Raw genomic sequence first — 27,648 nt, forward strand, 5'->3', positions numbered from 1 at the left:
ATCTAAATTGACCTTATTTTATTTTGAAGCCATTCCCCCTCGTCCTATCCCTACACTCCCTGACAAAGAGTCCGTCCCCAGCTTTCCTGTAGGCCCCCATTAAGCACTGGAAGGACGCTATAAGGTCTCACTGAAGCCTTCTCTTCTCCAGGCTAAACAACCCCAACTCCCTCAGCCTGTCTTTGTAGGAGAGGTGCTCCAGCCCTTTGATCATCCTCGTGCCCTCCTCTGGACTCACTCCAGCAAGTCCATGTCCTTCCTGTGCTGGAGCCCCAGAGCTGGATGCAGCACTCCCAAGTGGGGTTTCCCAAGAGCAGAGCAGAGGGGGGAGAATCACCTCCTTCTACCTTCTGGCCACACTTGTTTTGATGCAGCCAAAGATACAGTTGGTTCCTTGGCTGTAAACACACATTGCAGGCTCATCAACCAACACCCCCAGCCCCATTTGTAAGAGTCACAGCAATACATGCCACAAATTTGAGGGGTTTCTTGAGGGGTTTTCTTGCATAACAAGTGTTGAATCTGGGGGACCTTCAGGCTTGTTGAGTAAAACATTCAAGGGGGACTTGCAAGGTAATGTTCCCTTTTACTATCAAAGCACATTGCAAGCTTTGGAAACCAGTACTTGGCCTTTGTTCAGGATCACCTTTTTGCTCGTACCTGGTTTACTTCTCTGCTAAATAACGTTGTGAAAGAATCAGGTGGGTTTTTTCATGGGTGATCTATCCTGCCATCTGAACTCTCCCCATATGTGGTATCCCTTGAGTACCACTGATGATGATTGGTCTTCTTAGTACCGAAAGAAGGTAGAGAGTACCTTCTCCTTTCCTCTTTTACAGAAGAGCTAAATGTTGGGTACGTGGCTGTACCAAGCTGATAATGATGTTGTCCTTCATAGAAGGTTAAAATAGTGCCATCAGGTATTCATTAGCTTTTTATGCCTGTGCAGAACAACGTGCCTGCTTCTGTTTCCCGTAAGTGCAGGCAGTGCATCTTTCCTTGTCAAGGGGGGAAATGGGAGGCTCATTCCACAGTCAGAAAACCCATTTACATTAACAGCCCTGTTTCAAAACCCACCTCCAGTGTCATCTCATCCATGCTTCTTTTGAAGCAGTTTAGTAAAGAAAAGAGTGGGAGGTGGGAGTGATTGAGATAATAGAAGCCACGTTCTCAGTCTCGTCCTAATGATGGAGGTTAAATGTGACCCTACACATGTGCCTGACCCCTTCAAATGTGTGGCTGCATAACCTCTATATATGTAAGTTATAACAAGCAAGTTTTTTTTTTTTTCAGGGTTGAAGTTCTTGCATCTTTTGTACACCTTATTGCACATGTCAATTATTTCAAAATGTGCAGAAGGGCAGTTTATTCTTTGTTTTAGCAGAGGTAGTATTATGTCTGTCGCATAAACCATATGGTTTTATATCATCCCTAATTACTGTCATTTGTGCACATGATGGCAGATTTAAGAGGCATGTCCAGTAAATTGTACAACGGCAATTTTATGAAGCCTTTAAAAAATTGTAAGTGGTTCAATAAATGGCATATTATGTAACTAGTAGGAAGAGTCGGAAATTTTATTTATAGCAATATTAAAGGGGCAATGCACATTTTAAATGCCAATTTCAGCATTCTCCATTTGGATAATTTACTTATGGAGTTAATTACTTATTACTATTATTACTGAATACCTTATTACTTTTAATTACCTTATTACTGTTAATTCTGGAAAAGAAATTTTTTTTCTCATGCTTGGCAGAACAGTTTCTTTTAAATAATAAACAAAAGGCTTGAAATGAATTATAAAAGATGCTCAGTGTTGTCCGAAGAAGAGATGAATTTATAAATATCTAGCCCTCCAGTAGAGGCCTGCCTAATTCACACTGCCTTTTACATTCAGCATGCATCTTCTTTCAGCTTTTTTTAAACGCCTTCAGAAATTAAACCTTTTAGTACAGCAGCTGCAGAAAACAGAGTCTTCCATTTTACCCATTTGAAGCAGCAACAGTGGTCCATTTTGTGCAAAATGTAACAGTGGAATAGGGATTGGTTTAGCCTGTAAGGAAAGAAAAACAGCAAAATGATGCTATTTGGAGAGACAATGTGTTTACATGTGTACTCAAAGCTCTGATTAGAGCAGTTCTTGTCTCAGTGTACCTGAGGCTGGAAAACAAGCTTCCCTGTACCACAGTAATATATTAATTCAATTAAGGCTGCACTGTAACAAACAAGTATTTTGCTGCTGGATTTTTCCTGAGAGCCTATGCTTGCACGCTATTTTATAAAACAAAACAAAACAAAGCAAAACAAAAACTGCCAGTCCTATGCTGACTTAAATCAATCCAAGCCAGTGTTCCTGTGTTCCTGCCCCTGCTCATACAGTAACACAAGGGGGATAAATCCATGGTGATTGAACTAGGAGTTACAGCCATCCACACAGACTGTCAAGCTGAGTTTAAACCCAGCCTTTTTGAGATAAAAGGTTTGCCTGTTAGTACGGTGTACCAAGAACCAAAGTGGTATTCCCAAATAACAAAACATGTCCTGTTCCCATGAAGTCTGTCTGACAGGGCTGATACCAGGACACCCTGGGGGAGAGGTCCACGAAATGCTGGGAGGGAGCTCTTACAGAGCATTCAGGCTTCATTTTACACAGGAGAATGCATTTTGCTTTCCGTAATTAGGTTGTTGATTTTAAAGGGGATACAAAACTGCTCAGCAAAGGTCTTGCAGGGTTTTGAAATTAAGAGCCTATCCTGAAGATCTGTGGATGCTGTTGTCGTTATGTAAGAACCACATTAGTGCTGTATGCTTTCTGCTCCATTGAGCCACTGCTTTATTTAGTTCCTCTGATTTGAATAACGTCTCATTTTTAAGTGTGTTCAAGTTCTTGATCTCATCCTGTAGTAATCCCAAAGTGTGCTGAGTGCAACCTCAACATTATTCTCAAAATGTGTATGTTTTCATCTGCTATGTCATTTCTCTGGCAAAGATAACTGTTTGGGGACAACAGAAACACCAGGTAAATATTTGTCAGGAAAAAGAGAGTGAGGACTTAACAGTGAGGAAAGGTTATATGAGCAGAAGCAGGATTTGAAGAGAAAGACAGAAAGGTTTACTTGAGACTGGGTAGTAAATACAAGACATGGAAGAGCTGAGAGAACAGGAGTTGGAAAAGCCAACAGCAAAATGATATGGGAGTGCATGGAGACTAGATTATATTAAGATTTCCCAGAGGAAGAAAGTCTGGGTTATGTGAGGCAGTCCTAAAAGCGTGAACCTGGGTGAAATAACCTATACGTGGCACATTTGCTCTTTTGCAGAGGTGTCACATTTAGGAATGTTGTTCCAGTTGCTATAGCTTTTTTTTAACCTTGATAAGTAAATTGTCATAGTGGAAATGAATAAAAAGAGCTTTGTTGATAAAGAATGCCATTTCTTCAATCTCCACAACCCGACTTGTACCAAATAAAGTGGTACTCAATAGAAAAGACAGGAAGACTTTGAGAACGAGACCCAACTTTTGCCATGTGATTATATTGGAATTAGGAACCTCCAGGCACCGCATGAATAAAAGGTGACAGAAAGGCAAAATATTGCAGAAGGGCTCCCTGTCTGCTAGAGACAGCTGTGTGCCAGCTAGTCAGGGGAAATAAAGGCAGGTTCATGCAGCACTCCAGGGGCAGGTCATACGAGCTGCAGTACACTGGGGATTTGGTGGCTCAGGATCCAGGCAGTGCTCTATCACTTGGCGTAGACAGCTCTTAAATACTCTCTTGTGCTGCTGGTGAATTCTCCCTGGGGTGATTGCCATATCCACAACACAAAGGTCAGGTCAGGACCTTGCTGTAACTCGGCTTGTCTTGGTTTTCATGCAACTCTCACATAAAACAAAAGCCATCTAACTACTACCTTATTTGTTCAACAAGATACTTGAACTAATACATCTCTACATGTCATTTGTGCTGCGTCTTCTACAAGGGAATGCTCCTTCAAAAATGTACAGAGACTCTTGGAATTCACTTCTCCACACACTCTGATATCTATTAATGCACATATATAAGGAATGTTGATTTACAAAAAAAAAAAAAAAAAAAAAAAAAAAAAGGCTTGTAGTACTTTTTTTCAGAGCAGAATGAGGTCACAAAAACAATTCATCAGGCATTGAAGCTACTCTCAAACAATGCACTTTTTGTTTGTCAGACTCAAGAGAAAGAAAATTACTACTTTAAAAAAATAAGTGGACAATGTGAGAGGGCAAGGTCTTGATCTTATGCATCACTGCTCTGCAGTATGTGGGGTGAGGTGAAAAACAGGCCATAGAAATAAGTAACTGTTCTTTAATTTCATTAGTTAGTGATTCTCTCCAATGTTTTCATGTCAGTGAGAAATTTCAAGTGGTTCCCTTAAGCAGCTCATAAACGTATGCAGCGAACAGCATTTGGGTTTTCTTGTTGAAAGCAAATTGCCTTTGATCTTTCTCCTGTCACTGTGACCCGAGGACTGCGTATGACTAACAGATGACTGATGAGGTTTCTTTCTTGCAGTACGATATTGTTGGACATTCAGGAGATGGCTTCAACATCGCCTTGGTTGGGAGTGACAAAGTTCCCAAAAACAATAAGCAAAGATTAGAGATTCTTAAGGTAAATCCTACTGATAAGTGATGCTGGATAATTAAGGATTTTATGACTGCAAAGTGTTAGAAGAGTGAAATAGAAGAGAGATAAGGAAGCAAAAGAGGTGTGATTGCATAAAGCTGAAAGAGAGCCTTTCAGAGACTGTCAAAATAATTGAGGCTAGATATGCCTTTTTTGGGACAGCTGTGTTGTGTCATTTTGTGTGTGTGTCAAAGGGTATAGGAAATTCCAGACGTTATATAGTGATATATGCAGTTCTACCTAAATAACATGGTCATAATATTAGCATGTAAGTGGCTGATATAAACTGTAGAGGGATCCTAGATCATTAATTAGCCTTGTACCTTTGAGAATTAGTACGTCACAGTAGCAGTGGGAAAGTGCATCAATGCTAGATGGGAAACATGTTAAATCACAATTGCAAGATGACTGTATTCATCACAATTTTACTGCAATAGGATGCAAAAAAATCAGGTATATTGCAGGATTTACCTGTTTGGCAGTTTGATACATTAAAACTGTGTATTTGAGCTTCCTCCAAAAAGTATTTTTAAAAGATTTGGTTTAGAGGGACTGGATTTTCTAACATCTGAATTTCCACACCTTCTACATAGGAAAGAGTCTCATCAATGCAGGCAGTGTACTTATTTTATAAAAGCTCAAAGCAAATGTTTCAACATTTTTAAAACTTGCTGCCACTATCTGAATCAGATATTTGATACCAACCGTGACACTGTTAGGACTTGGAAGTCTAGTGCAAATTATAAACAGGTGGGAACTGGTCGCAGTGTTAGGAAACTAAGCCCTCTTTCTTAAATATATAGCAATGTAGCTACTACTCAAACTGCAGCTGATCAAAGTATTTTAGCTTCCTTAGGGACCCATCTAATTCTGTAATTCTGTCCGTATGTCATTTTGTTTGTTTGACCCAGTGTGTTTTAACAACTGATGCCTGGCTTATGATAAAACATATCACATATAAAAAAAAATGCATCTTCTGTGGTATCTGGAGCACTGTCCACATTTCTGAAGATGCACCCCCCTAATACAGCATAAATGAATATTTGCTCCCTCCGGTGCCAGCCAAAATAAATGTTTATTCATAAAGTCTTCTTACATATTTACATTTGGTTCCGTTGTGCACACAGGTCATGCATGCCCACGCTCAGTTCTGCATGAGCGGCGATCACACCTTGGAAGGGACAGAGCATGCCATTCGAGAAATCGCCAAGGAAGAGGCCGATGAATATTTTGTTATCGTCCTGAGTGACGCAAATCTCGAGCGATACGGTATTAAACCATCAAGGTTTGCCGAGGTCCTGACCACCAATTCTCAAGTCAATGCTTTTGCCATATTTATAGGATCCTTAGGAGACCAAGCAGATAGGTAAGTGTATGTTATATCCCTAAAATAACTTTGCTTCCATTCATCATAAAGCAAAACTATGCTGGGAAAAATAAAATAAAATAAATACACTATGCTTGAAGCACTTCTTTACTGTGTGAAGGACTGGCTTGGGTTGCCCACAGAGGTTGTGGAGTCTCCTGCCTTGGAGATCTTCAAAAGCCACCTGGATGTGGTGCTGGGCACCCTGCTTTGGGGGTCCCTGCTTGAGCAGGGGGTTGGTCCTGGTGACCTCCAGAGCTCCCTGCCAGCCTCAGCTGTGCTGTGATGCTTTTAATGCAGTGAAGTTAGTTATAGTTGCCCGTGCTGGTGTTCTCCACTACGGTTTTGATCTACTAAAGAGAAGCAGTAAGCTTTAATTTGTGTCGGGGAGGAGATTGGTTCACAGGTCTTTGCAAACCTGCCTTGCAGCCAGCTAATTCAAAACATTGTGAACATCTTAAAGGAGCAACTGAGTTTGTCCTCCCACTGGAGGACACGTGCTGCCCACATCTGTAATACTACCATGTAATCATGACAGAGACGTGATTCCTTTGGTAGTGCCCAGAATACGGTTTGAAAATGTGTGGGCTTAAGGCATAAAAGCAAAGAAGCTGGAGATTTATGGTCTTTAAAACTGCCAAGAATTTGACACAGATATTCCCCTTGCGTTAGAGACCTAAATTCTTTGGAGGGTCTGAGCCAATGTGCCTGCTTTTAGTGCTACTACATAGTTGTACTTTAAACTGTTAGGGCACAGGGGAAAATAAGGAAATTCTGTCTCAGGTGATGTTCTGCATCTGCTGAGGACCAGCACACACAACAGAAAGCTGTTACAGCCACAGATATTAACAGTGCCTTTTCTGCTTCTGTTCACGTCTCTGATTAGAGCAGAATGAGGCAAGGCCCAGAAGGTGTTGGCCCTCAGTACACAGTTTTGATACAAGAAGGTTTGAAAGATGGAGCTGCACAGGCAGCATCAGTCCTGTCTGCAGGTCTGTGCATCACAGAGCTGCTGTCTGCATTAAAAAAAAATCCACTCTGAAAGACTGTAATTACAGAATGTCCTCTTACGTCTGCTAGGAGTATAAAAAAGGAGGAAAAAACAAATAAAAAGGCAAAGCATTGACCATATCCTGCTGTGTAAGAAGAGATCTTATAATTGCCTAGTTCAGCGGGTATGGGACATGCACACAATGCTGTCACTGAGCTGCTTTTCTATGTATGTGTAAGTGCAGAATTAGACAAAGCCTTCCTGTAGCTGCTGGGGGGGGAAGGAGAAGGGAATTCTTCGCAGCAGCTTTTTAAAAACCCACTTTAACAGTGCAGCTGAACGCTGGAGAGATGCTGTGGAGCATAACATAAAACTTGCTTAAAAAGCAGTGAGAAAATAACTTCCAAGCCTGCTGGCTGGACATGAGGGAGGTGGATTTAGTGAAATACGTCTTGTTTGGCTATTTTTAAAGGGAGGTTAAGCTGTGGATAAAAATGTGTCAGGCTAATATTTGTAGAAAAAATATCTGTCCATCTAATCTGCTGTGGTCTAGAAGAGGAAATACAAAGAGCACATTTAGAATTGCTCGACGTGTTGAAATGAAAGAGCTGTGAGTTCAGTCAAAACACGGTGATACATTTAGAGCAAGTAAATATCTGCCTTTCCAGAGAAAATGTCTAGCTGCCATCAGAAAAACAGATGCATTAATACCTTGCTGGGACATGGGTACCTTGATCAAAATGGATTTTTTGCACGTCAGAAAGAGGATGTGAATAAAAAAATCTCTAGAAATAGCCTTGATTGTCTTGCTGAAGGGACCTCTGCGACCTAACTGCTTTCAGTGTTTCCTCCCACTGCTGCTTTCCCAAGCCCTTAATTGCATAGTGACAGCAACACGAATGGCATGTACTGCAAGGTATTCAGAAGTAAAAACATCCTTTCTTAAGGAGCTCCAGCTTGCTGTAGGAAACGTAATTGGAAATGGTAATTCTGCCTTGTCCCTCCTTCTGCTCCGCAGGCTGCAAAGGACACTGCCAGCAGGACGGTCTTTTATTGCCATGGATACCAAAGAGATCCCCCAGATTTTGCAGCAGATCTTTACATCGACCATGCTGTCAAGTGCCTAGCCATCCCCGACGTCACGGTGCGGGAATTCAAAGCAGAAACCCACTCCTGCCGAAGATACGAACCCTGAAGCCAAGGAAAAACAGCTACTAATGAAATGCAAACTGTTCTCTCATCAGCAAACCAACCCAAATCTGCACTGCAGCTGTGCTGGAAAATTTCACCGAAATTCCCTCAACCAACTTCACGTGTTCAAAGAATTGCAGTGGGGCTGAGGTAAATCTCAGGAAGGTTACCGAGTGAATGTTCTTCCAGAGGGACAAATAAATAAAGGACACTTTGTGATCATTACTCTGGCTGATGGGTTGCCAGCACCGCCGCATCATCTCACATGGTTTTACTGACATGGTTCTCTGGGATTTGATAATATTATACAAAGCAGAGCCAGACAATCTGTTTCAGTGTTTTGTGTGCATATGTTTGAATGGGTAGTTAACTCTGTCTCTAATTTAAGCAGGTCTGCTTTTGTCAGGCAGGAAACCCTTCCTTCCTCTGCTGTTGCTTTCTTGTCCTGGTGGACATCGGGGCTTCGCCACTGGAGGCTGGGAACAATGGAGCGGTTTGCAAACACTGACGGTCACACGTAAACATTCATTATCTGATCAGGCACGGGGCTCAGCATTGTCAGATCTGGAGAAAGTGGCTGTTAAGAGGGGGGGGGGGGAAGTGGTTATTTCAGTTCTGCCTGTGAAAAGGGTCAAAACAGTCTTAAAAACCCACCAGCCAACATTGCCCAGAGGAGCTATGGATGCCCCATCCCTGGAGGTGCTCAAGGCCAGACTGGATGGGGCTTTGGGCAACCTGGGCTGGTGGGAGGTGTCCCTGCCCATGGCAGGAGGTTGGGACTGGGGGGTCTTTAAGGTCCCTTCCAACCCAACCATTCTGTGATTCTATGATTTCCGAGGACGGGATGACTACACCAACTCCTTTCCATGATGAATGATGGAGTCCTGCTTTGCTTCTGTCCAGAGTCCCTGGGATGGCCTCAGTACCTGGAGGTGCCTTTTTGATTGAGAGACAAAATAGTTACTAGCACTTTTCTAGAGCTCCTTCATGATCTGTGTTGTTTGGGTTTGTTGAAGGCGAAAGTGGAGGAGAGGTCTAGACATGAGAAAATATGTTACTTTTTATAAAGGAAAAAGAAACCTGTTTTCATTTTATCAAGACATACATGTTGGAATATAGTTCTTTAATATCTAAAATATTTATAAAGACAAAATTCAGTTGGCTGCTGTTTGGCTTGTCCCATGAGGCAATAATCCCGCCCTATAAACGAAAGAACAGATATCTTGCAGTGCACTGGGAACACAGGAATACTTGAATTTATGATTTAACTGAGCTGGGGGAGGGTGCATCATCTCTGGTACTCTGCTCATATTAAGTTGAGGGTAGCTGATTAGAATAAAGTCAGGGAGAGTACTCAAAAATATGAAGGAGGAGCTGCAATATTTCTAGTATTTCTCTTACAGATGCTGAAACTGCACTGTGGATGGTATTTTTGGAAGAGAAGAGGCAAATTACTTTGATTTTGTTAAATACAACCATTGGTGTTCGAAGGGTCTGGTTTCTAATGGCCGTTCCCTACCACACGTGTCCTGCAGCAGCCTAACCACGTACCCTGATTAATTTGCACTCGAGTCTGAATGCCACGAGCAGTTCAGCATAGCAGGCACTGTATAATTTCCAGTCCCAGAAGATGCACCTTCATTTCTAGAGGCTCTGCCCCTCTTAAACCAAGGACGGGTTGTTAGGATCGCGACATCAAAAACCTTCACCTTAAGTTCCCCCCGAATCTCCTGCTTTTAGGATTTGTTTGGGCTTCTGGGGCACAGATGTTGGCACAATGGCTTTTTTTGAAACAGCTGCAGGCTTTGAGCTGGTGTAATGGCACGTCCTGCTGAAGTCCCATGGAGCAGCTGTCCCCAGAGGGCCGCCGAGATAACCGCCTGGCTTTGATGGCCCGCCCGGCGTCAAACCTCTCCGTGGTACACGGGGACGGAAGGCGTTTTTCAAAGGTTTGCTGGGATTGTTATGATGACTGCGTACATGAAAACAAAGAGGTTAAAGATGCAATTCCTGTTTGGAGGAGACGGGGAGGGGAGCGCTGCGTTGTCCCTGGCTGGGACAAATGCATGCTCGTGCGCATAAACAGACCCACGTACACGCAGGTATGGCTGCTTGGTGAAGCATGCTTCGAAAGAGAAGTATCCTGGTCCTGTAAACACACCATAAGATACTACATGCAATAAAGAATTAGCATATTAGGGCTTCTGTTGATAAATGTATTTATAATGGAAGTTTCTTCAGCACCTCTGCTTTTCCTGCCAGCAGTTCTTCAGAAGGGAAGCGTTTGATGACAGTTCATTAGCAAATGTACAGGACACCTTCTAGATTACTCGAGTGGATAAAATCTCTCACTCCAGATTTACATATCCTATGATAATGCTATCATTATCATAAAAGAACGGTGTTAGTTAAGAGAGGCTCTACGGTAAGTTAAATTGATTTTTAAGCCCTTTGTTTGGGCATCCCTGTAAATCACGTTGAGCATCACGCTATTTCAAGCCACCCCTCTGCACTGTTTGGCTTTATTCTCTGCTTCAGGACACGTCTGCTGTGTTTCAGTTCATGTTTCACGGGCCCACAGGGTACAGCCTCAGGCACTGCAGGGAGTGTGGACGGGGCAGTGTGAGAGCTGTTCCTGGTACTTTTGATGAATGGACCGGTTCAGGCACCCGTGTTGTGCACCACTCTTGTTTCCTTTGCAAGTGTATGAAGATGTTTTTTCCATCTCTCTCGCTATTTGTTACAGCACCTCTGCACTCATCTAATTCTATGAAAAGGCAGAGCAAACAACCAGAGCCATCAGCCTGAGTGGGTCCTGACCCATCACTAATGCTTTCAGGAGCAGCTCTAGCCATATTAACAATTTTAACTACCTCTTATAATGCAAGTTTTGGTCTAGACCTGTTTATGTACACAACATGTTTGTTCTCACTAAATATCCATTTGATAACAGGACAGAGCCATTTAGGATTACTATTTAAATAAGGTGCAAGAAAAATATACATGTATTTATATATAATATAAAGCCCAGGCAGGTTTCTTTAATGTAGAGCAAAACATATTCACCACTTAAGAACACGCAGCCTGATGGTCCTTCATGGGAAAATGGTGTTAGCAGAAGTGTGGGGAGGGACTGGGAACACTGGACTCTAGCAGTACAGTGTTGGTTTTTTGTTTTGTTTTGTTTTTGTGTTTTTCCCACCAGTTTTCCTTACAGACATCAGGCGTCAAACACAATTCTGAATGTCACGTTAGAGCTTAGCCATGAACCTGATGGAATTAAGAATAAAGGTTCTAATTGCTGGTCAGATAGATGCAATATTCAAGCAAACAAACATACAACAGATACTGCATTTAAAAAATAAATAGAAATAATAATAATGTAAAATTAAATTTTAAAAAAAATGCTTAATTGGGAGTAGAGATAAGAGATACAAGACTGCCAATTCTTCTTCACCTAAAATGTTAAGATTTTTTTTTAATTATTACAAAACAATTATTAAAATTGTTTGGATAACAGCCAAAAAAAAACAACCAACAAAACATACATTTGTGCTGTGTTGGCTATTGCACATTATCTTGTTTATTAATAAATAACATTCCTATAGAAAACGAGAATGTACAAGATATTTATTGAAAAATAAAAATGAAATTCCTAAATATGTATTGAATCTGGAAAGCTGATTTGAAAATGTGATTGTTGTACAGAAGCCCTGCCTTAGAAAAAGCTGGGGGTGTAATTACTGCATTTAAAACCATTTCAGTGTAAATAGTTAATGTCTTCAGTTTGTCTGCTGTACGTATGATGGAAGTTGTTGTTGAGTTCTTCACTAATTCTGCTTTTGGAGCAAACATGTCTGTGTTGACCTCAGCCTTTTAAAGCACTTTAAAAAAAAAATGAAAAAAACAAATGTGCATTTTATCATTTACAGTCCTTTCTGCCAACATCTGGAGAGAGCAGACGAGCTCTCCCAGCCTTGTAATGAACCTTTTAGAAAATACATCTCCCATTCATTCCTTGGGTGAAATATGGTGATGGCACTCAACATGCAGAAGCACCTCACATGTGTCAAAGACATCTCCAATGCAATGGGTGTCCAACAGTCCCTGAGCATCACGCGAGGGAATTTCCAGTCTTCAACCCTGGGCTGATGCTCTGGACCTTACAGTCAGTGAAGGATAGATGGCCATGTAAAAGTATTTGAGCATTTTGGAATAGATATTGGTGAAGACAAGACGCTGCCGTATTGATTGAACTAAAATATGTCCAAGAACTTAGGGAACTGTGCTATCATAGAAATGTTGCTCAAAACACCTCTCCATGTATCCATGTGATGTGCAGCTTGTAGTAAACAGATTCCCCTAAAAAACGGGCTTTTTGAAAGCAAACCCTTCAGTGGGAGAAGGATTTCAACTTGGAGGACCTGGGCGTTACACCAGGCATTTTAACCTTTAAAACAGAACAGGTCTCCCTTTGTCATCAGCCGTGCACTGGTTCAGAAGCAGACTGTTTCAGAAGGTCATGTTGCAAAGCTACGGCATAAATGCAATTTTAGCAGTGGCTGATTTCTCAGTATGCACAGTGCTGTGGCATAGCATGCAGTGTCTGTCCTGTACCAGCAAGCCTGAGAAAAAGGAGAAACTGAGTTACACTCTGGTATTACTAGCACTAAAGGGTTATCAGTACTGCTCAGTCTTCAAACACATTAAAAAAAAATAGGATCTACAGTGTCATCAAAATAAATAACGAATTGCCTAACTCAGATAAAGTCTTCTTGCTCTTGAGATTGTTGTGATGAAATCTGTGTGGGAAGGTTTGAAGAACTGACTTGGCATTCTTCGAGATGAAGATGATGGGTTAGTGTTTTTTCAAAGCCTAGGAGAGCATAACATTTGAATGATTTATTTGTCAGGACTGTTCTCCTACTCGGGACTGTTCTCCTACTCATGACTGTTTCTCCTACTAGTAGGACTGTTTTCCTACTGCAAGATAAATAAGCATATGTAAATATATTTAAAGAAAAAAAAAAAAAAAAGCAAAACAGCCTTATTCAGAGCATCATTTTTGTTCTGAACAACTGACACAGGCTGCACGCAGAAAAATTGCGTTGTCCACACTACGCCTGTGGAAGGTCCAATGCAAGAAAAAAAGTAATCACAGTAAGTACAGTGATAACTGGAAATGTAAAAAAAATCTCTGATTTTGATGCCAAATTCCCCAGCCACTACATGAAGTTTTGCTTAGGCCAGGCTGAGCAGTGCAAAGCCAGGCAGGGCTAAAGCATCCTCATCAGTAAAAGGCAGAAAATAAATTCCTCCCTTACCCCAGGCACGTGTTCAAGATGAATTGAGGCTTGTTAACATCAGCAGACAAACAGTGGCAGGGGGACTGGACTAAAAGAAGCATGTTCCCTGATTACCATTATTTTCCCCCCCTTTTTGAAAGATTACGAGTTAGTTAGTGTCTTCTGGTGCAAGCCAAGATTTTGAAGTCCCTGCATCCTCTTACTGAAGCATTCACTGAGTACTTATAAGTGCAATAAGATGCACAAATACAAAATAAAATACGATTAAAATAAAATAAAAAATAAAATAAAAAATAAAATAAAATATAAAATAAAATAAAATAAAATAAAATAAAATAAAATAAAATAAAATAAAATAAAATAAAATAAAATAATGAAATAGTCCTTTTTATATACTAGGTCTCAATACAAAACGCATTCTTGGCAACACCCTTTTCAATTCAAAATCATTAAATGAGTGAGTATTTTATGTTAACTTCTCTGAACAGGCTATCTGAGCAAGATGACAACATTACATGCAGACGGTGGTTTGGGAAAAGTCCAAAAAAAGCATTGCTTGGTTAGGAAAACATTATATGGGAGTGTGATCCAAGGAGTGGTGTCGTGGCTATTTTTCCTGTTATCGTGACTCAGTTATGTTGCATGCAGCCTGTACCACCGTCTGCATTTCAGCTTGGCATCGTTTTACATCCTTCGGTCACCTACTAAGGTTTCCAAACTGGGGTTTACAAATCAGCTTTTGTTTTTTGGAGAAACATGATTGGGCAGGGGCAGGGATGCACTGATGTCGGTTTTGCATGAGCCGTGTGGTGCTGTACAGAGCAGCATCCTGCCCCAGCAAATATTTGGAGGCAAAATCATCCAAAATATCTCTGTGCGTCCCTCCCTATGCCCACAGCCCCTGCCCTGTTCCTCCTGCTGCTGTGAGGGGGAAAGGGGAAGACTGAAACTTGGTGTCACAGTGAGGGGACAGGCCTCGCTGCATCCCTTCAGCAACAAGGGGGTAACGTGCCAGGATGAGCCAAATGGCACCAAAGCTGCAGCTGCTGCAATCCTCCCCATTTCTCTGACACTCCTCTTCAAGGAGGGCTCCATCTCCCTCAATGTTAAGGTGCATTTGTGAACTCCATGATCTCCTCTCCTTTAGTACCAACTCCAGAAGCAGCCGACCTCTCTCCTCCGTGTTTGCACTGAGATCACCTGTGAGTTTTCATCCATGTACAAATGACAAAATTATTCAGCTAGAGAAGAGCAAAGTGCTGACAATGGCCAAGATACCATTTAAAAGTGACATTTTATGTAGTTAATCCAATACTTAGAATCACAAGATAATAACAAAAAAAAAAAAAAAAGCAAGTCATTACACTGATGTCTAAGTATAGCCTGTACAAAGAGACTTTTGAGAAGACATTTGCATACTCTGCACATCACTCATGATAAAATCCATTACACAAGTTGTTGTTAGTGTGTGATTTTTAGAAGCATCCTTCGTCTTGAGCAGTGGTCACACTCATGTCAAATACTTTGCCTCAGGAGCGGGATTTGTTAGCTGAAAAAAGAGAAGCAGCAATTATTATGGCTTGATTTAAGGCCATGTTGCAGCTTTTCATTACTTAAAGGGAACTTACAGACAAGTAGAAGGAAGACTCTTTTTAAGAAGTGTAGTGATAGGACAAGGGGTTACGGCTTTAAGCTAAAAGAGGAAAGGATTAGATTAGATGTTAGGAGGAAATTCTTCACGCAGAGGGTGGTGAGGCCCTGGCACAGGGTGCCCAGAGAAGCTGTGGATGCCCCATTCCTGGAGGTGCTCAAGGCCAGGCTGGATGGGGCTTTGGGCAACCTGGGCTGGTGGGAGGTGTCCCTGCCCATGGCAGGGGGGTGGAATTAGGTGATCGCTAAGGTCCCTTCCAACCCAAACCATTCTGTGATCCTATGGTTCTCTGGGAAAAAAAAAAAAAAATGCAGAGGAAAGAGGGAAAACAAGAGAGGTGAACTTGTTTTGATTAGAATAAATGAGAGCCAAAATAGATGAGAGAGGGTTGGCTAGAAAGAGATAGGGAATAGGGCAGATGAGAACAAGGCCACCAAAAGCAAGGGGTCAAGAGTACACATACCAAGTGCAGGTTAAAAGAGAGCCTAAAGGAGCTCCGTGCTTGCTCGGGGCAGTCCTCTTGAGTGCTGTGGAGGGTGGCTCTGGGCAGAGTCTGGCCGGACAAGCTGTTGGCCTCCTCGTATCCCACCCAGCATCTTCCCCAGCCTCTCACCCTCTCAGACCAGGTTTTTGCGAGGCAGCATCTCCATGTTTTAGGATAAACTTGCTCAGCACATCCTCCAAAAGCCAAACACACCTCTACAGAGTGCCCAGGGGCATCCCATCTGCCACCCCAACCTAAAAGGAGACAAAGCCAGGCAGCAGACAGCAAAACAAAAGGTCACCAAGTATTTTCCATCCCCGTGGAGGAGTCTGAAAGCAGCATTATTGAGCTTAACTGGCTGCTCTGAACAAAGGGCACATTGTTTCTCTGGACAATTTCTTCTACCAAAAGCATGTGTGTGCATGTGAGAAATTCACTCTGGCAAAACAGTGAATGTCAAAGTTTAGTCACTTTTCCTCAAAACTGGAACCCAAGATCTGATGGCTTGAAAAAAAAAAAGAAGCAAAAAAGCAAGGAAAAAAAAAATCAATCCCTTTTGAAATGTTAACATTTCCACTGAAAACTAGATGAGTGTCACTTGCTTGGCCCATAAATTTTTGTTGACTGATGGAGATTTGGGTGGACCTGGACCCGCGTGAGAAGGGCCTGATTTCCAGGACTGGGTCTCCACTTCCCTCTATGCAGCAAAGCTCATTGCTTTCTGCCCATCTAACGTGCTGAATCACTCATGTCTCTAACCAGCGGCCAAATTCAGGGGCTTCCTCACAAGCAATCTGCCCCTAGTCCTTCTCTTTTCCCTGTTGGGGGCCCCTTCTGTAAAACCAAGGGATCACAAACTGTGATTGGGGAGTTCTGAAAATCATTTATTCCAGGGAGTGAAATGTTGGTGAGATGTTGTGCTGGTTGTGAAGACACAGCCAGTAGTGCATTTTAACCTTATGTTTTTGGGGACTCTAGCAATTTTATTGCTGGTATTAATTTTTTATTCAATCCCTTGGTGATTACCATAAAGCACGCCAAGAGATTTCCAATGAGCATTTACTTATGGAGAGAACTTTCGAGCTGAACCCATGACCATCACCATCCCATGAGACTTTCTGTGGCCATAAGTAATGCTGCCTACAAGCCAGCACAACCCAACTGCACCAAGCGTCTAGGAAAGATGGAGCTCCATCCTGCATGCCCACCTGAAGACGACTCCCTGCATTTAGGCTGATGGGTTGCGTTAATTTATTCTATGTGTAATGTGTGCATATTTATTCAAAACAAAGTAGCAAACAAGATAGCAGTCGGAGGGTTATGATGGGCAGTTTTCCCTGTCCTGGAAGGCAAAGTGAAGGTGTTGGCTCCTGGCACTTGGATGGTAGCACTCAGATCTGGGAGGGTTCACACCAGCCCCCAATGTGCAGGAAAGCAAGAGAAACCTAAGGACACAGACAAATAAGAAACTTAATAAGGTGAATATTCTCTCGTCCAAGGTCCCGCTGGCTGTACAGCACGGTGCCAGCACACTCCAGGACTTTGACCATCACAGTCAGTGGCTGACTCATTTTTATGCATTCCCTCACCTTTTTATAGCATGACTTTTGGGGAAAAATACTCAAAATCAAAAATTTCTCTCCAGCCTCTCCAAACACAAAGACAGAACTGGGCATTAAAAAGCCATAAGTTGCAGTTTGTGAGCAGACACCCCATTGTGCTGCCACAGTCCCTGTCTGGTTCGTGTGTGTGCTTGTTTTGTTTGGTTTTCCATGAAAAGGACCAGCCCCTTCCCTCCCTCCTTTGTTCAGATAACTGGAAGAACACTAGAATATTACAAAAATACCCCAAAGCCCCCTAGCCTTGGAAACAACCCCTGGATCTGGGTGCAGACTGCCAGACGTCACCCTATGACTCTTCCTTCACAGAATCACAGCACAGCTGAGGTTGAAAAGGTCCAACCCCATATGGTCCAATGCCCCTGCTCAAGCAGGGCCACCATGTCCAGGACCACGTCCTTCCTTCCCTTTTCTGGGGGTGCACCCCATCTGCCACCTTCTCCAGCAGGAATTTTGTATCCGTAAAATCAGGTGGGCACTGGGCAAAGGACATGGAGTCTGGGTCTTCCTCCAGGACGTGCAGGAGAGCCCACCATGTCCATGTTCTTCGCATTCCCTAAGCCCCATGAGTCCAGGAAATCCCAATCTCTCATTATCTTAAAACCAAAAATCCTGTTAATGGCTTTACCTCACCTTTGGAAACTGGCCCAGCTCCTTCTTGAGTTACTGACTTCAGCTGATGATTTGGGCTTTTCTTTTTTCTTTGTTTCAGATCATTCCTTGAAGGAACAGCACCCCAGCCTCTTGTGTTGTGGGCATCTGTCCTCAAGCTCGGCTCTGCAACTGTGGCTTCTTCTTTCTTTGTTCATAGACTAAATGCTGTCAGCGAGCAATTAAAAATGCACTGCACAGAGTGCATTTCAGCATGATTTCTGTGGCCTGGTTTAAAAAATAATTTTTAATGTAGCAGCTCTCCCATGATAACTCTGAAAGGGGCAGCCCTGCTCTTATGAGTCCTTCAGGTTCACATTTACAGGCACCTCTCATGCAGTTATCCAGCACTGCAGTACGAGAAACAAAAGCCTGCTGACCCAGCGCTTTATCCGTTATTAAAAGCATTTTGGGGGTTTAATTTGAGGCTCTTTTGAAGGTCAGCTCCCAACCACCTCATACAAAGTGTGGGGATGGTTTGTGCTGTGTGATCAGGGCCCACCAGGCTTGGCCTCTGTGCTTAAATGGGGACACAGGTGGCTGGGAAGAGGGAAGATGGACAGACAGGGCATGGAGGAGGGAGGAGATGCAGAGGAGAGCTGAGTGGTGGCCCCTGTGTGTTTGGGTTGTTTGGCCACCATCATTTATTAGGTGCAATAATAAATGATGGCCTTTGGGAAGTTACATGCAGCAACGTTGTCCGTGATTTGCCCTTCCTGATGTTGGAGGTGCAACCATGGAGGGGTCTCAGCCAGGCTCAGCACTAACCCACCAGCTTCCTTACCTGCGTTTTGAGCCAGATGTCCCAAACAGGGCACTAAAACACTGCCACAGGGCACTGAAACACTGTTCTCAAGAGCAGATGATGAACATGTGGCTGCCTGGGGACATCAGCTGCCACTGTCCCTGAAGCAAAACCCTGGTGATAAGCACAAAGGGAGACTGAGCTGTGCCTCTTGAGAGAAAGAAATGGGATTTCTTTATCCCTCCTGAGACAATATAACAATATAACTCTTCAAGAAGCTCATAATATCCACCTTTCAACTTTCACTTGCAAGCCTGGTCTTACCATACCACATCTCTCCCCAGAAGAGCATCGCCCCATTGAGCCCAGCAGCTTGAAGGACTCATCCCTCTCTCAGCCCCCGCTCACATCCTATATCACTATTTCCATTTTATCCCAAATTAGCAGCACAAGCAAATCAGGGAGTCGTGCTCAAAGTACTCCAGCTGCAGCATAACCGTACATGAACAAAGGAAAGCCGTGTTCCCCGGCCTGGCACCTCCCAGCAGAACAGCCTCCTCTTTGTGGTGTCAGAAAGCACAGCGCTATTCACGGCACTTTAGTTTCTGTTCTTCAGTAATTTCATGTTCATTGAATAACAACTTGCTAATTTTGTAGCGCCACACAAAAAGCACAGACGGGACAGATTTGTCAGCTGCTCTGTAGGACAGCCTGTAAAAAAAAAAAAAAAAAAATCAGTAAAAACCAATAATTTTACCACTGAGTCTTCCATCAGCAGACCATTTTTCTCCAATCCCCAGCACAGACCTCTCCCATTAAGGAGATTTATTTTTGAGGCTCTACATTTGCATGTGGATGAGTCCCTCGCCTCTGGTAAAGCAATTCCTTGAGGCTGATGGGTTATGTCATGGTCATGTTAGGATGAAATGCATGGGGCAGGTCTCGTGGAAGTTCATTTTGCTTTTCCAGTCCTGTGAAGAGCTCTGAAGCCTTGTCAACAGCTGGGGTTGGGGTTTTCAAGCTGAGCCCAGCATAGCTTGTTGTACTCTTGGGTATGACCACTGTGCTCAGTCCTGATCACAGCAGGAGAAGGACTGCCTTTCCATTTCATCCCTCCTGAGCTCCAGGTTAGTGGGTTTGGAGCTGTCACAGGGTTGGTTTGCTTCTTTTCATTCAGTGGCAACACCCCAATACCAGCTTTCATTCATAGATCCTGAAAGTCCATTTGGATACCAAATTAGGTGAAATTTCCCCCTTTTTAAGGGAAGTTTGTGACCCGTCTGGTTGCAGGGTAAGTTTTAAAAAGATGACACAAGTCAGGCAAAAGATTCAAATGCCATAAGGCAAAGAAGAGAATAATTGTGGGTGATGTCTTCTCTGAAATCAGTTTTGAGACAGTTTGGTGTCTTATTGATGTATTTTGAATACTTGTCATAGCTGTAGCTGTCTTAAAAATTTCACATCTAGAGAAGGCAGGGAAAAATACAGGTGACTGTTTGACTTGGGTGAATCAAAGTCACTGTCCTGAAAGCTGGCATGATGTTTGGTTAAGTATATGTCTCCTCAGTGCTTTGCCTTTTGACCTTTCTTACCCAAAAGCACTTCACTGGTAGGAAAAGGAGGTATTCCCCAGACACTTTTTGAGCAACTTCATCATTTTAAAATATTGCAGTATCAGTCTTTTAAACTTCAGTCCAGAGTTCATACTGAGTGTTCATCACCATGAGTGTTTGCTCCTGCCTAGTTCAGCATGTCTTTGAAGACCTAGAGGAAAGAGGAAATCCTACTCAACTGAGTGTCATTACAACTGAAGGGCAAGTGTTGGACCACTGGTTTCTAAGTTTTGCAAAAATCCTGTAAAATCAGGAACTGCTTCCAGCTGGGGCATTTAAAACTAGGCTCCTGGAAAGGTCTGGAAAGCTTTTTTTCCCTCTTCATGATGCTTCAAAGTCTAAGGCATACACGCTTCAGACTGTGTTTTTTAAAAGTAATAGCTAAAAGGAATTCATGTAGCTGCAGTAACTTTTTTTTTTTTTTTCCTTTTTTTTTCTTTTTTTTTCCACCTGACTGATAGTATCAAAATGTTTGTGTATTTAAGCCTAAGCCACGTATGTAAATAAGGGAGCAATGAACTGGATCGACCTGGTACCACTTGTTTGGCTCCTCACGGCTTCAGCAGTGGTAGAGCTCAGCCTCATGCTCCATCCTCTCCCTCCACAGACTGAAGAAGAGAGTTCTTCATCTTCTTCAGTGTCTGCATTTGTGTCCTGGTCAAGGATAAAGCTTCATGTGAGCTCACGGTGCTGGTGGAGGGGAAATTTTCTCTTCCCTGTGAAAACTCTACTCTGCCTGATCTCGTTTTGTGTTTTGGGTTGTAAAGTCACAGCCTGTGATTTCTGTTGCTCCTGTGGTTTCACTTCACTTAGAAACAGCTTCAGATGTTTAAATATTTGTAATTTAAATGGTTCACAGTGCGGTTAGCTCTTACTTCATCATAGTTTCAGATGGGGCTATTTGAAAATAAAATTTTTAAAAGGGAGAGAAAAATACTGCTAGCATGAGCCTACATTCACCTGGCACTGATGGGATGTGCCCGTGGGTCACTGGCAAGCAAGGAAGAGGTGAGGAGCAGCCCCATAGGTTTGCTTTTCCCCTTGTAAGACCGGCCTAGGACCTCCACAGGGCTCCCAATGGAAGAGACAGGAGCCTCAGAGGGCAGTGGAGGGAAAGAAACTTCACTGGGGAGCAGGGATGTGCTCAGAAACAAGGATGGGTTTAATGCTGACCTCCAGCAAGGGCTATGAGCAGAAATAGAGAAGGAAAACCTCGGGTGTGCATTATGTGCAGAAAATCAGGGTGAATTCTCACACCAGTGCCTTTTAACCTTCTTCTGACCATAGACTTAATCCAAAATGAAGAATTTAAATGCAGTCTGCAAGGGATCAAGGAGAGACTTGGCCCACATATAACCCATGATAACAACCTTTGGCCCAAGAGGCCTAAATCTGCTTTTAAAAGGAATGTTTTGAAGTGACAGGGGAGGAACAACAGCGTGTGCCTCTCAGAACCTGCTCCCAGTGCCTGATGCTCCTCCAGGAGCCCGAGGGGGGATGACAGAGCCTGCGCCAAACTGGGAGGCAGCACATCTCCTGCGGTGGCTGCTGACTTCTGGAAGGGGAACACTTGCCAGCAAGGCATCCGTATTTCAGGCAAGGTCAGTCACTCCTGAGTCATGCAGAAGCAACACCAGATGGGTGGAGGAAAACATTCCTGCAGCCTTTTCCAAGCAGGGCGGGTGGCAAGTGCTGTGCCGGGTGTGACAGCATCCATCTAATATCCCTTTTGGAGAGCCCGCGCCCATCTCCAAACCCTGAAAGCCAAAAGCAAAGGGGAAGGAAGCAGAAATGGGTCTGGAGCTCACGTCGGTGTTGGATGAAGCACGATGGAGCAGCTGAGCTCTGCTGTCATCCCAGAGATGGCCCCGGGAGGGATGCGGTCACCTCACAGCGAGTCGGGGCACTGGAGGACACCCAAGTGGCACCACCCCGGCTGGCTCGTAGCTTCCAAGGACAGTCCTGCTGGCCAGGGGAGAGCCTGCCAGAGCTGATTCCTGCTAAGGAGAGTAATTTGTCACGGGGAGTGACAGGGGAGGACAGGGAGGAGGAGAGGAGAAGATGGGTGGAGGGGGAGAGAAAGAACAGGAGAGGCTGTGTCCTGAGACAGTCAGAAAAACACCTACATGTGCTACATAAATAAATCCTACTTTTCTATCCCTAATTGGTTAACATGTGAAAAGAGATCCTTGCTGTGCCTGGCTGATGGGTGCAGGGGGCTCTCAGTGCCTGCAGGGGAGTACCCAGGTGGCTGATGCTCCCTGGACAGAGGCAGGGAGAGAGCTGCAGCAGCCACATCCACCTACCGCCCCTTCCCCAGCCACACGCAGAGACAAACCTTCCCCTGAAAAAGTTGAAAATCTCCTGATACTGGGCAATTTTAACATCAGCAAGGAAAGGGCAGGATTGCTCCCCTCACACACCTTGAGAATCTCTGTTCTCCTCTCACTGGATCATCTCCTAGCTCTCCAGAGTGCAAGCGTACAAGGAAGGAAGGAAGGAAATAGCACTGGCCAGGTTGTCCAGAGAAGCTGTGGAGCCTCCCTCCTTGGAGATGTTCAAAAGCCCTCTGGACGTGGTCCAGGGCACCCTGCTCTGTCTAACCTTGCACGAACAGAGGGGTTGGATGAGGTGACCTCCAGAGGTGCCTTCCAACCTCAACCATCTGTGATTCCGTGACTGCTTCTCATATTTTATCACAAAAACGGACCTGCATGTATGTAGGGGAAGAAACCATCCACTCAAGCTCACTTGCACAAGAAAAGGCCCCATTTGCAGCCTGGTGTTTCAAACTGCCACCATTTCACCAAATCTACCAGGGACAGGTTGATTTCACTTGCAGATCGGGGTCAGTAGAAGAGATATGGGGTCACGCATAGGAGCTCATGCTCTTCTGAACATCACCGTATGACAGATAAGTGCAACGTTGGCTGGGGAGCAGCCTCCTTGCTCTGGCTTCCTGCATCACTCCAGCTCCTTGCTGGGCTCGCTGAGGTTTCACAGCACAGTCAGCAGCTTGCTCAGCTCTGATTAAAGCAGGCAGTGAGCTAAAGGGGAAAACATGGTCTGCATCCAAGCCTTTAAAAGCTGAAACGGCTGTGGCTTACACATACTGCACAGCTAGAGTAGATCTTGACGTTTATTGCTCCGGCTGGCCGGTGCACGTGCCTGTAGCAGCGTGCGCAGTGCCTCGGCTGCCCCAAAGTGCATCCATCAGGCAGCACCATCGTGTTGTGAGCTGCTCACAGCCTGGGCTGGTGCTCGTTTGCCAAAGAGGCAAGAGGACACGCCAGGCAGATTCACACTTGCCATGCAGCAACAGCTTCCTGCCAGCCTTCGGGTGTTGTTTTGGAAAGCCTCTGTTAAAGGCGGTGTGTTTTTCCCCAAAATTTGGCCAGGAGCTAAATGTGCCGGAAGGTCCAAGAGGATGAATGTGTAGCCCTCAGTTTTTCCTCTGGATTTGTGACAGCGTTATTAACACCGTTTGTTTGCACCTTTTCTCTGCAGTGCTGCATACAAACAGCACATCTAATCCAGGACCCATATTGGCCAGCCCACCCCTGAGGGTGCCGCATGGGGGTGCCCATACCAAAGGGCATGAGAATTTTAAGGGGGGCTCATTCATTCCTGAACCTCCCTTTTCCTACTGCTGAAGGAGTAGGAATGGTTTACTTCAGCTGGTAGAGTTTATTTTGGGGTTAAACTTCCCCTACCCCAAGCAGCTGACTGCCAGGAGGGCTGGTGAATTTATCTGGCAGCTTGATGAAAACACAAAGATGCTTGCTTGAACCCACAGGGGGTTTGACAGGGCAGAAAATAGCTGCAGGTTCCCAAAACAAAGACATCTTTGCTCCCTTTAGGAATAACCGAGCATCCCGGGGGCTGTACTTCCCAGAGCCGCAAAGGGGATGGGATCGCCCAGGTGACAGAAACCAGGTCCCATGGGGACTGCACTCAGAAGCAGCAAACACTGACCCGATGAACACGTATACATGCACATACTGTAAAAATATGCGCTTTTTTTCCACTTCTCTGCTTACATGAAATTAGATAAAGGCATCAAACCGGGCTCTGCGTGTCAGCTAACTGATCCCACACCACGAGAACTGGGGATGTCTGGAGGTTTTACAGCTTTTTTCCATTAGGAACAAGAGACTGTTGTAATTCTGGCACTGAGATGAGCTGAGGGCATCAGTTTCCAAGCAAATCCCTATGATATCAGCCTGATTATGGGGGAAATAAAAGTTAGACAACACAGCAGTTGGAGAAACTCCAACAAATAGCCCTTGTCTGAGCAAATCTGGGACAGCTCGGTTTTCCTGCCTGCTCCCTTTAGCACGGTCAGCTTGCAACCTCTTACTGCTACCACCTAGTAGGGTTCCTTCTTGTTAAAAAATCTACGTTTGCAAGACTGACAGGTCTGTTCCCTTGCCACTCGGTGCTCACAAAAGCCAAGAGAAATTAATATTTATCTTGGAAGTATTTGTTACGAGAAGCAAAAGATACAATGGGGCCAGCTTAATTTTGGGAAATGGTCCACAAACTGTGGAGGAAACCATCTGAAATAATATCGGTGATCCAGCAGACACGTATTGCAAATGTATTTATACTTATACATATAAAGCATGAATTAATTGTGTGGTGCTCAGGGGAGAGCAGAGCTGGTGAGGAAACGCCTGTGCCAGCCACATCATGGAGCAGGCATGGATGTCCCGATGCTGCCACCAGCGAGGAGCAGATCTGGCATCCCAATTCACATTCACCACCCCGCTGAGATGCAGACCCTCACACATCCACGTCCTTTTGGCTCCCCAGCTGCCAGTCGTGAAGCAGGGCACAGCACGCAAAGACGCACCAGCTCGGATAGCCCTTGGGATGTCTTCACCAAACTCTGCAGCATGGCAGGAGATGAGAAAGGAAACCGTGGCAGCCTTGAAATCCCACCCAACATTTCCCTGCTTCTGCAGCTTCACCTCTGCTACCAGCTCTGGTTTTAAGGGCTGTCATTGTCATGGTGCCAACCCTTCAGGCCAAGCTTTTATATGTATACATACACGCACATACACGCACGCCAGACCTCACAAGGCAAGGCTTTCCTCGGGAACTGGATCCATTCAGAGTCTGTTTCCCATTTTGGTTGCCACCATCCCCACACCAACTGCTCGCTCCTTGGTGGAGAGAGAGAAGAAGCCTAAGCTTTACTAATCATATGATTTTTTTTTCATCAAAAGCTGGATGTGTAGTTACAATGAAATGGTCAGACACAGAGGCACACTGAAAGTGAAAATCCCCGCATAAAAAATAGCTAAAGGAAATTTTCAAGATATGTTTGAGTGTTTTTTATTACTGCCCTCCCCAGACTCATTTCATGGGGTGTTAATGACAGCACGTCACAGGGTAGCACAGGGGCTCTGCTGTCTTATTGTATTTGGAGAATCAGCCAATATGAGTACCAAACTAAAACACCTTTTTTAATGTCAGGCTTTCACTACATGGAATTCAAGAGACATTTCAAAACAAAGATGTTATTCAGAACGCCTGGTGAGGTCTGCCTCTTTGGCTTGGAAGCGTAAATTTTATTTTTAGGCAAAAAGAATGCCATTTTTGGAAAGACCAAAAGAAAAAAAAAAAAAAGCACAATTGGCAGATGCTGAGGTTAGCTGAACAGCTCCTTCTTATTTAGCCACCCAGCCATGAGGACTAAGGAAGAAAGGCAGATGGCCCAGCTGTCACTGGCAGAAAAGCTTCTTTTAGCCTTAAACACAAGCCCAGAAATGGACTCCAGAAATGAAATGTGAAAGACTGTGGACACAACATATTAAGTACTAAAATGGAGCTGACATTTTAAAGATTTTTTCCAGTTGGGATGGCCCACTTTTTTGGTGCATGTTCCAAACTTGTTTGTCCCCATCCCCGGAGGGATAAATAAAGCAGCCCGAACATGTGGGACCTATCCTGTACATCTGAGCCATTTAATCACAAAGGAAAGAAGTAACAGAGAGCAAATCCCAATAACTTGGTGTCAGTGGCATCAATTGTGGAAATCCGTGTGGGAGAAAAGGCTCTCAAAGATAGAGACTGAGATGCAGACACTGCTGGAGGTTGTTTTTTTTTTATATATATATATTTATTTTTATTTTTTATTTTTTCCCCAAGGGCTAAGGGAAACAAAGACCCCAATAAGGGTAAATGTTGTCATCCAGCTGTCTTTAGTTGCATATTTAAGGTGACCATGTCTCCCAGTAGGAGAGTCATAATGTGGGGAGAAATGTACAGGCTTTCCCTACCACAGAGTTCTTTTGGGTGCATTTCTGTGAATTTCAGCAAGGACAGGAAGAAATGTATGAGGGCACTGAGATTTTTAAGAAAATTTGCTGGTCTCATCTTCTTCTAGCAACTCCAGTGAGTGGATGAAGTTGCTCTTTGCTGGAGCTGAACCAAGTCCTCAGCAGCTTGCAGCTCTGCTTTGGAGTGCCATTGGGAAAGGACAACTTGTGCCATCGGGAAAGGACAACTTGTGCCATCGTTTCTCTAAGACCCAAACAAAAAAATAAAAATAAAAATACTTATGTTGCAGTGGCCCCAGGATGTTCATTCCTGCAGCACAAAGTTATGTGACAGCAAAACCTTATGTTTTTGTCACGTGCCTTAAACAAAGCGTGCACGACGGGACATGCCAGGACTTCCTCCCTCTGACATGAGAGCCAAGTGTAAAACTAAACCTTCCCCCACCAGCATGGAAGAGCATTAATTGAAAATCCTGCACCCCACCGAACAAAGAGGGAGAGGGAAAACAGGAGACTGCATGAGCTAGTGGAGAAAATATGAAATCAGATCCAAGAAAACCCTTATACATAGAGCCCCTATCTTTTTTTATTGCTTTTCAGTGGTTGATGCTGCTCTGGTGCATCTGATAGCTGGGGTCCAGGACAGAGGAGTTGAAAGGCTTGTTATGTACACTCAGGAAATGTGTAGGAGTAAATGCTGTTACTCTGAACGTTGGTCCTGATGAGGAGCTGAAGGAGGTGGGGGGAAAGTCTGCAGCCTTTGACTCTCGCTCCTTTTCTCCTGCCTTTCTGCAGAGGCACTGGCCGCTGGGTGGGTTGTGATGCTCACTGTTTGGCTTGATTTGAGAAGGGGACGCAGGAGGAAAGATTATCAGCTGCCTACAAAATAAAGCAGAGGCTAGAGAAGAGCTCATAGGAAGCGTTTTGTGTTACAAGGTACCTTGCAGGCTCTTTTAATGTTGTTTGCTGAAGGCTCAGGAGTAGCAGGGACACTTGCCAGGGCAAGACCTTTCCTTCGAGATTATTTGAGGTGCAGAAGAGCTGCGAGCAGCACAGGCAGACAGCTCTGAGATGAGGTCTCAG

General features: G+C 44.0%; 1 protein-coding gene across 1 annotated transcript in view; it reads left to right on the forward strand.

Annotated features, from left to right (window-relative positions):
- Window positions 1–10,125, forward strand: part of VWA8 (von Willebrand factor A domain containing 8) — a 192,288-nt gene extending 182,163 nt beyond the window's left edge. Inside the window, exons 43-45 of the mRNA XM_084510032.1 lie at window positions 4,548–4,646; window positions 5,789–6,027; window positions 8,037–10,125. Coding sequence (XP_084366158.1) covers window positions 4,548–4,646; window positions 5,789–6,027; window positions 8,037–8,145 — 447 coding nt within the window. The 3' untranslated portion in view covers window positions 8,146–10,125. The remainder of the gene's footprint in view (window positions 1–4,547; window positions 4,647–5,788; window positions 6,028–8,036) is intronic.
- The last annotated feature ends 17,523 nt before the right edge of the window (window positions 10,126–27,648 follow it).

This window comes from Aythya ferina (assembly GCF_964211825.1).
Source record: "Aythya ferina genome assembly, chromosome: 1".
Classification (NCBI taxonomy): Eukaryota; Metazoa; Chordata; class Aves; order Anseriformes; family Anatidae; genus Aythya; species Aythya ferina.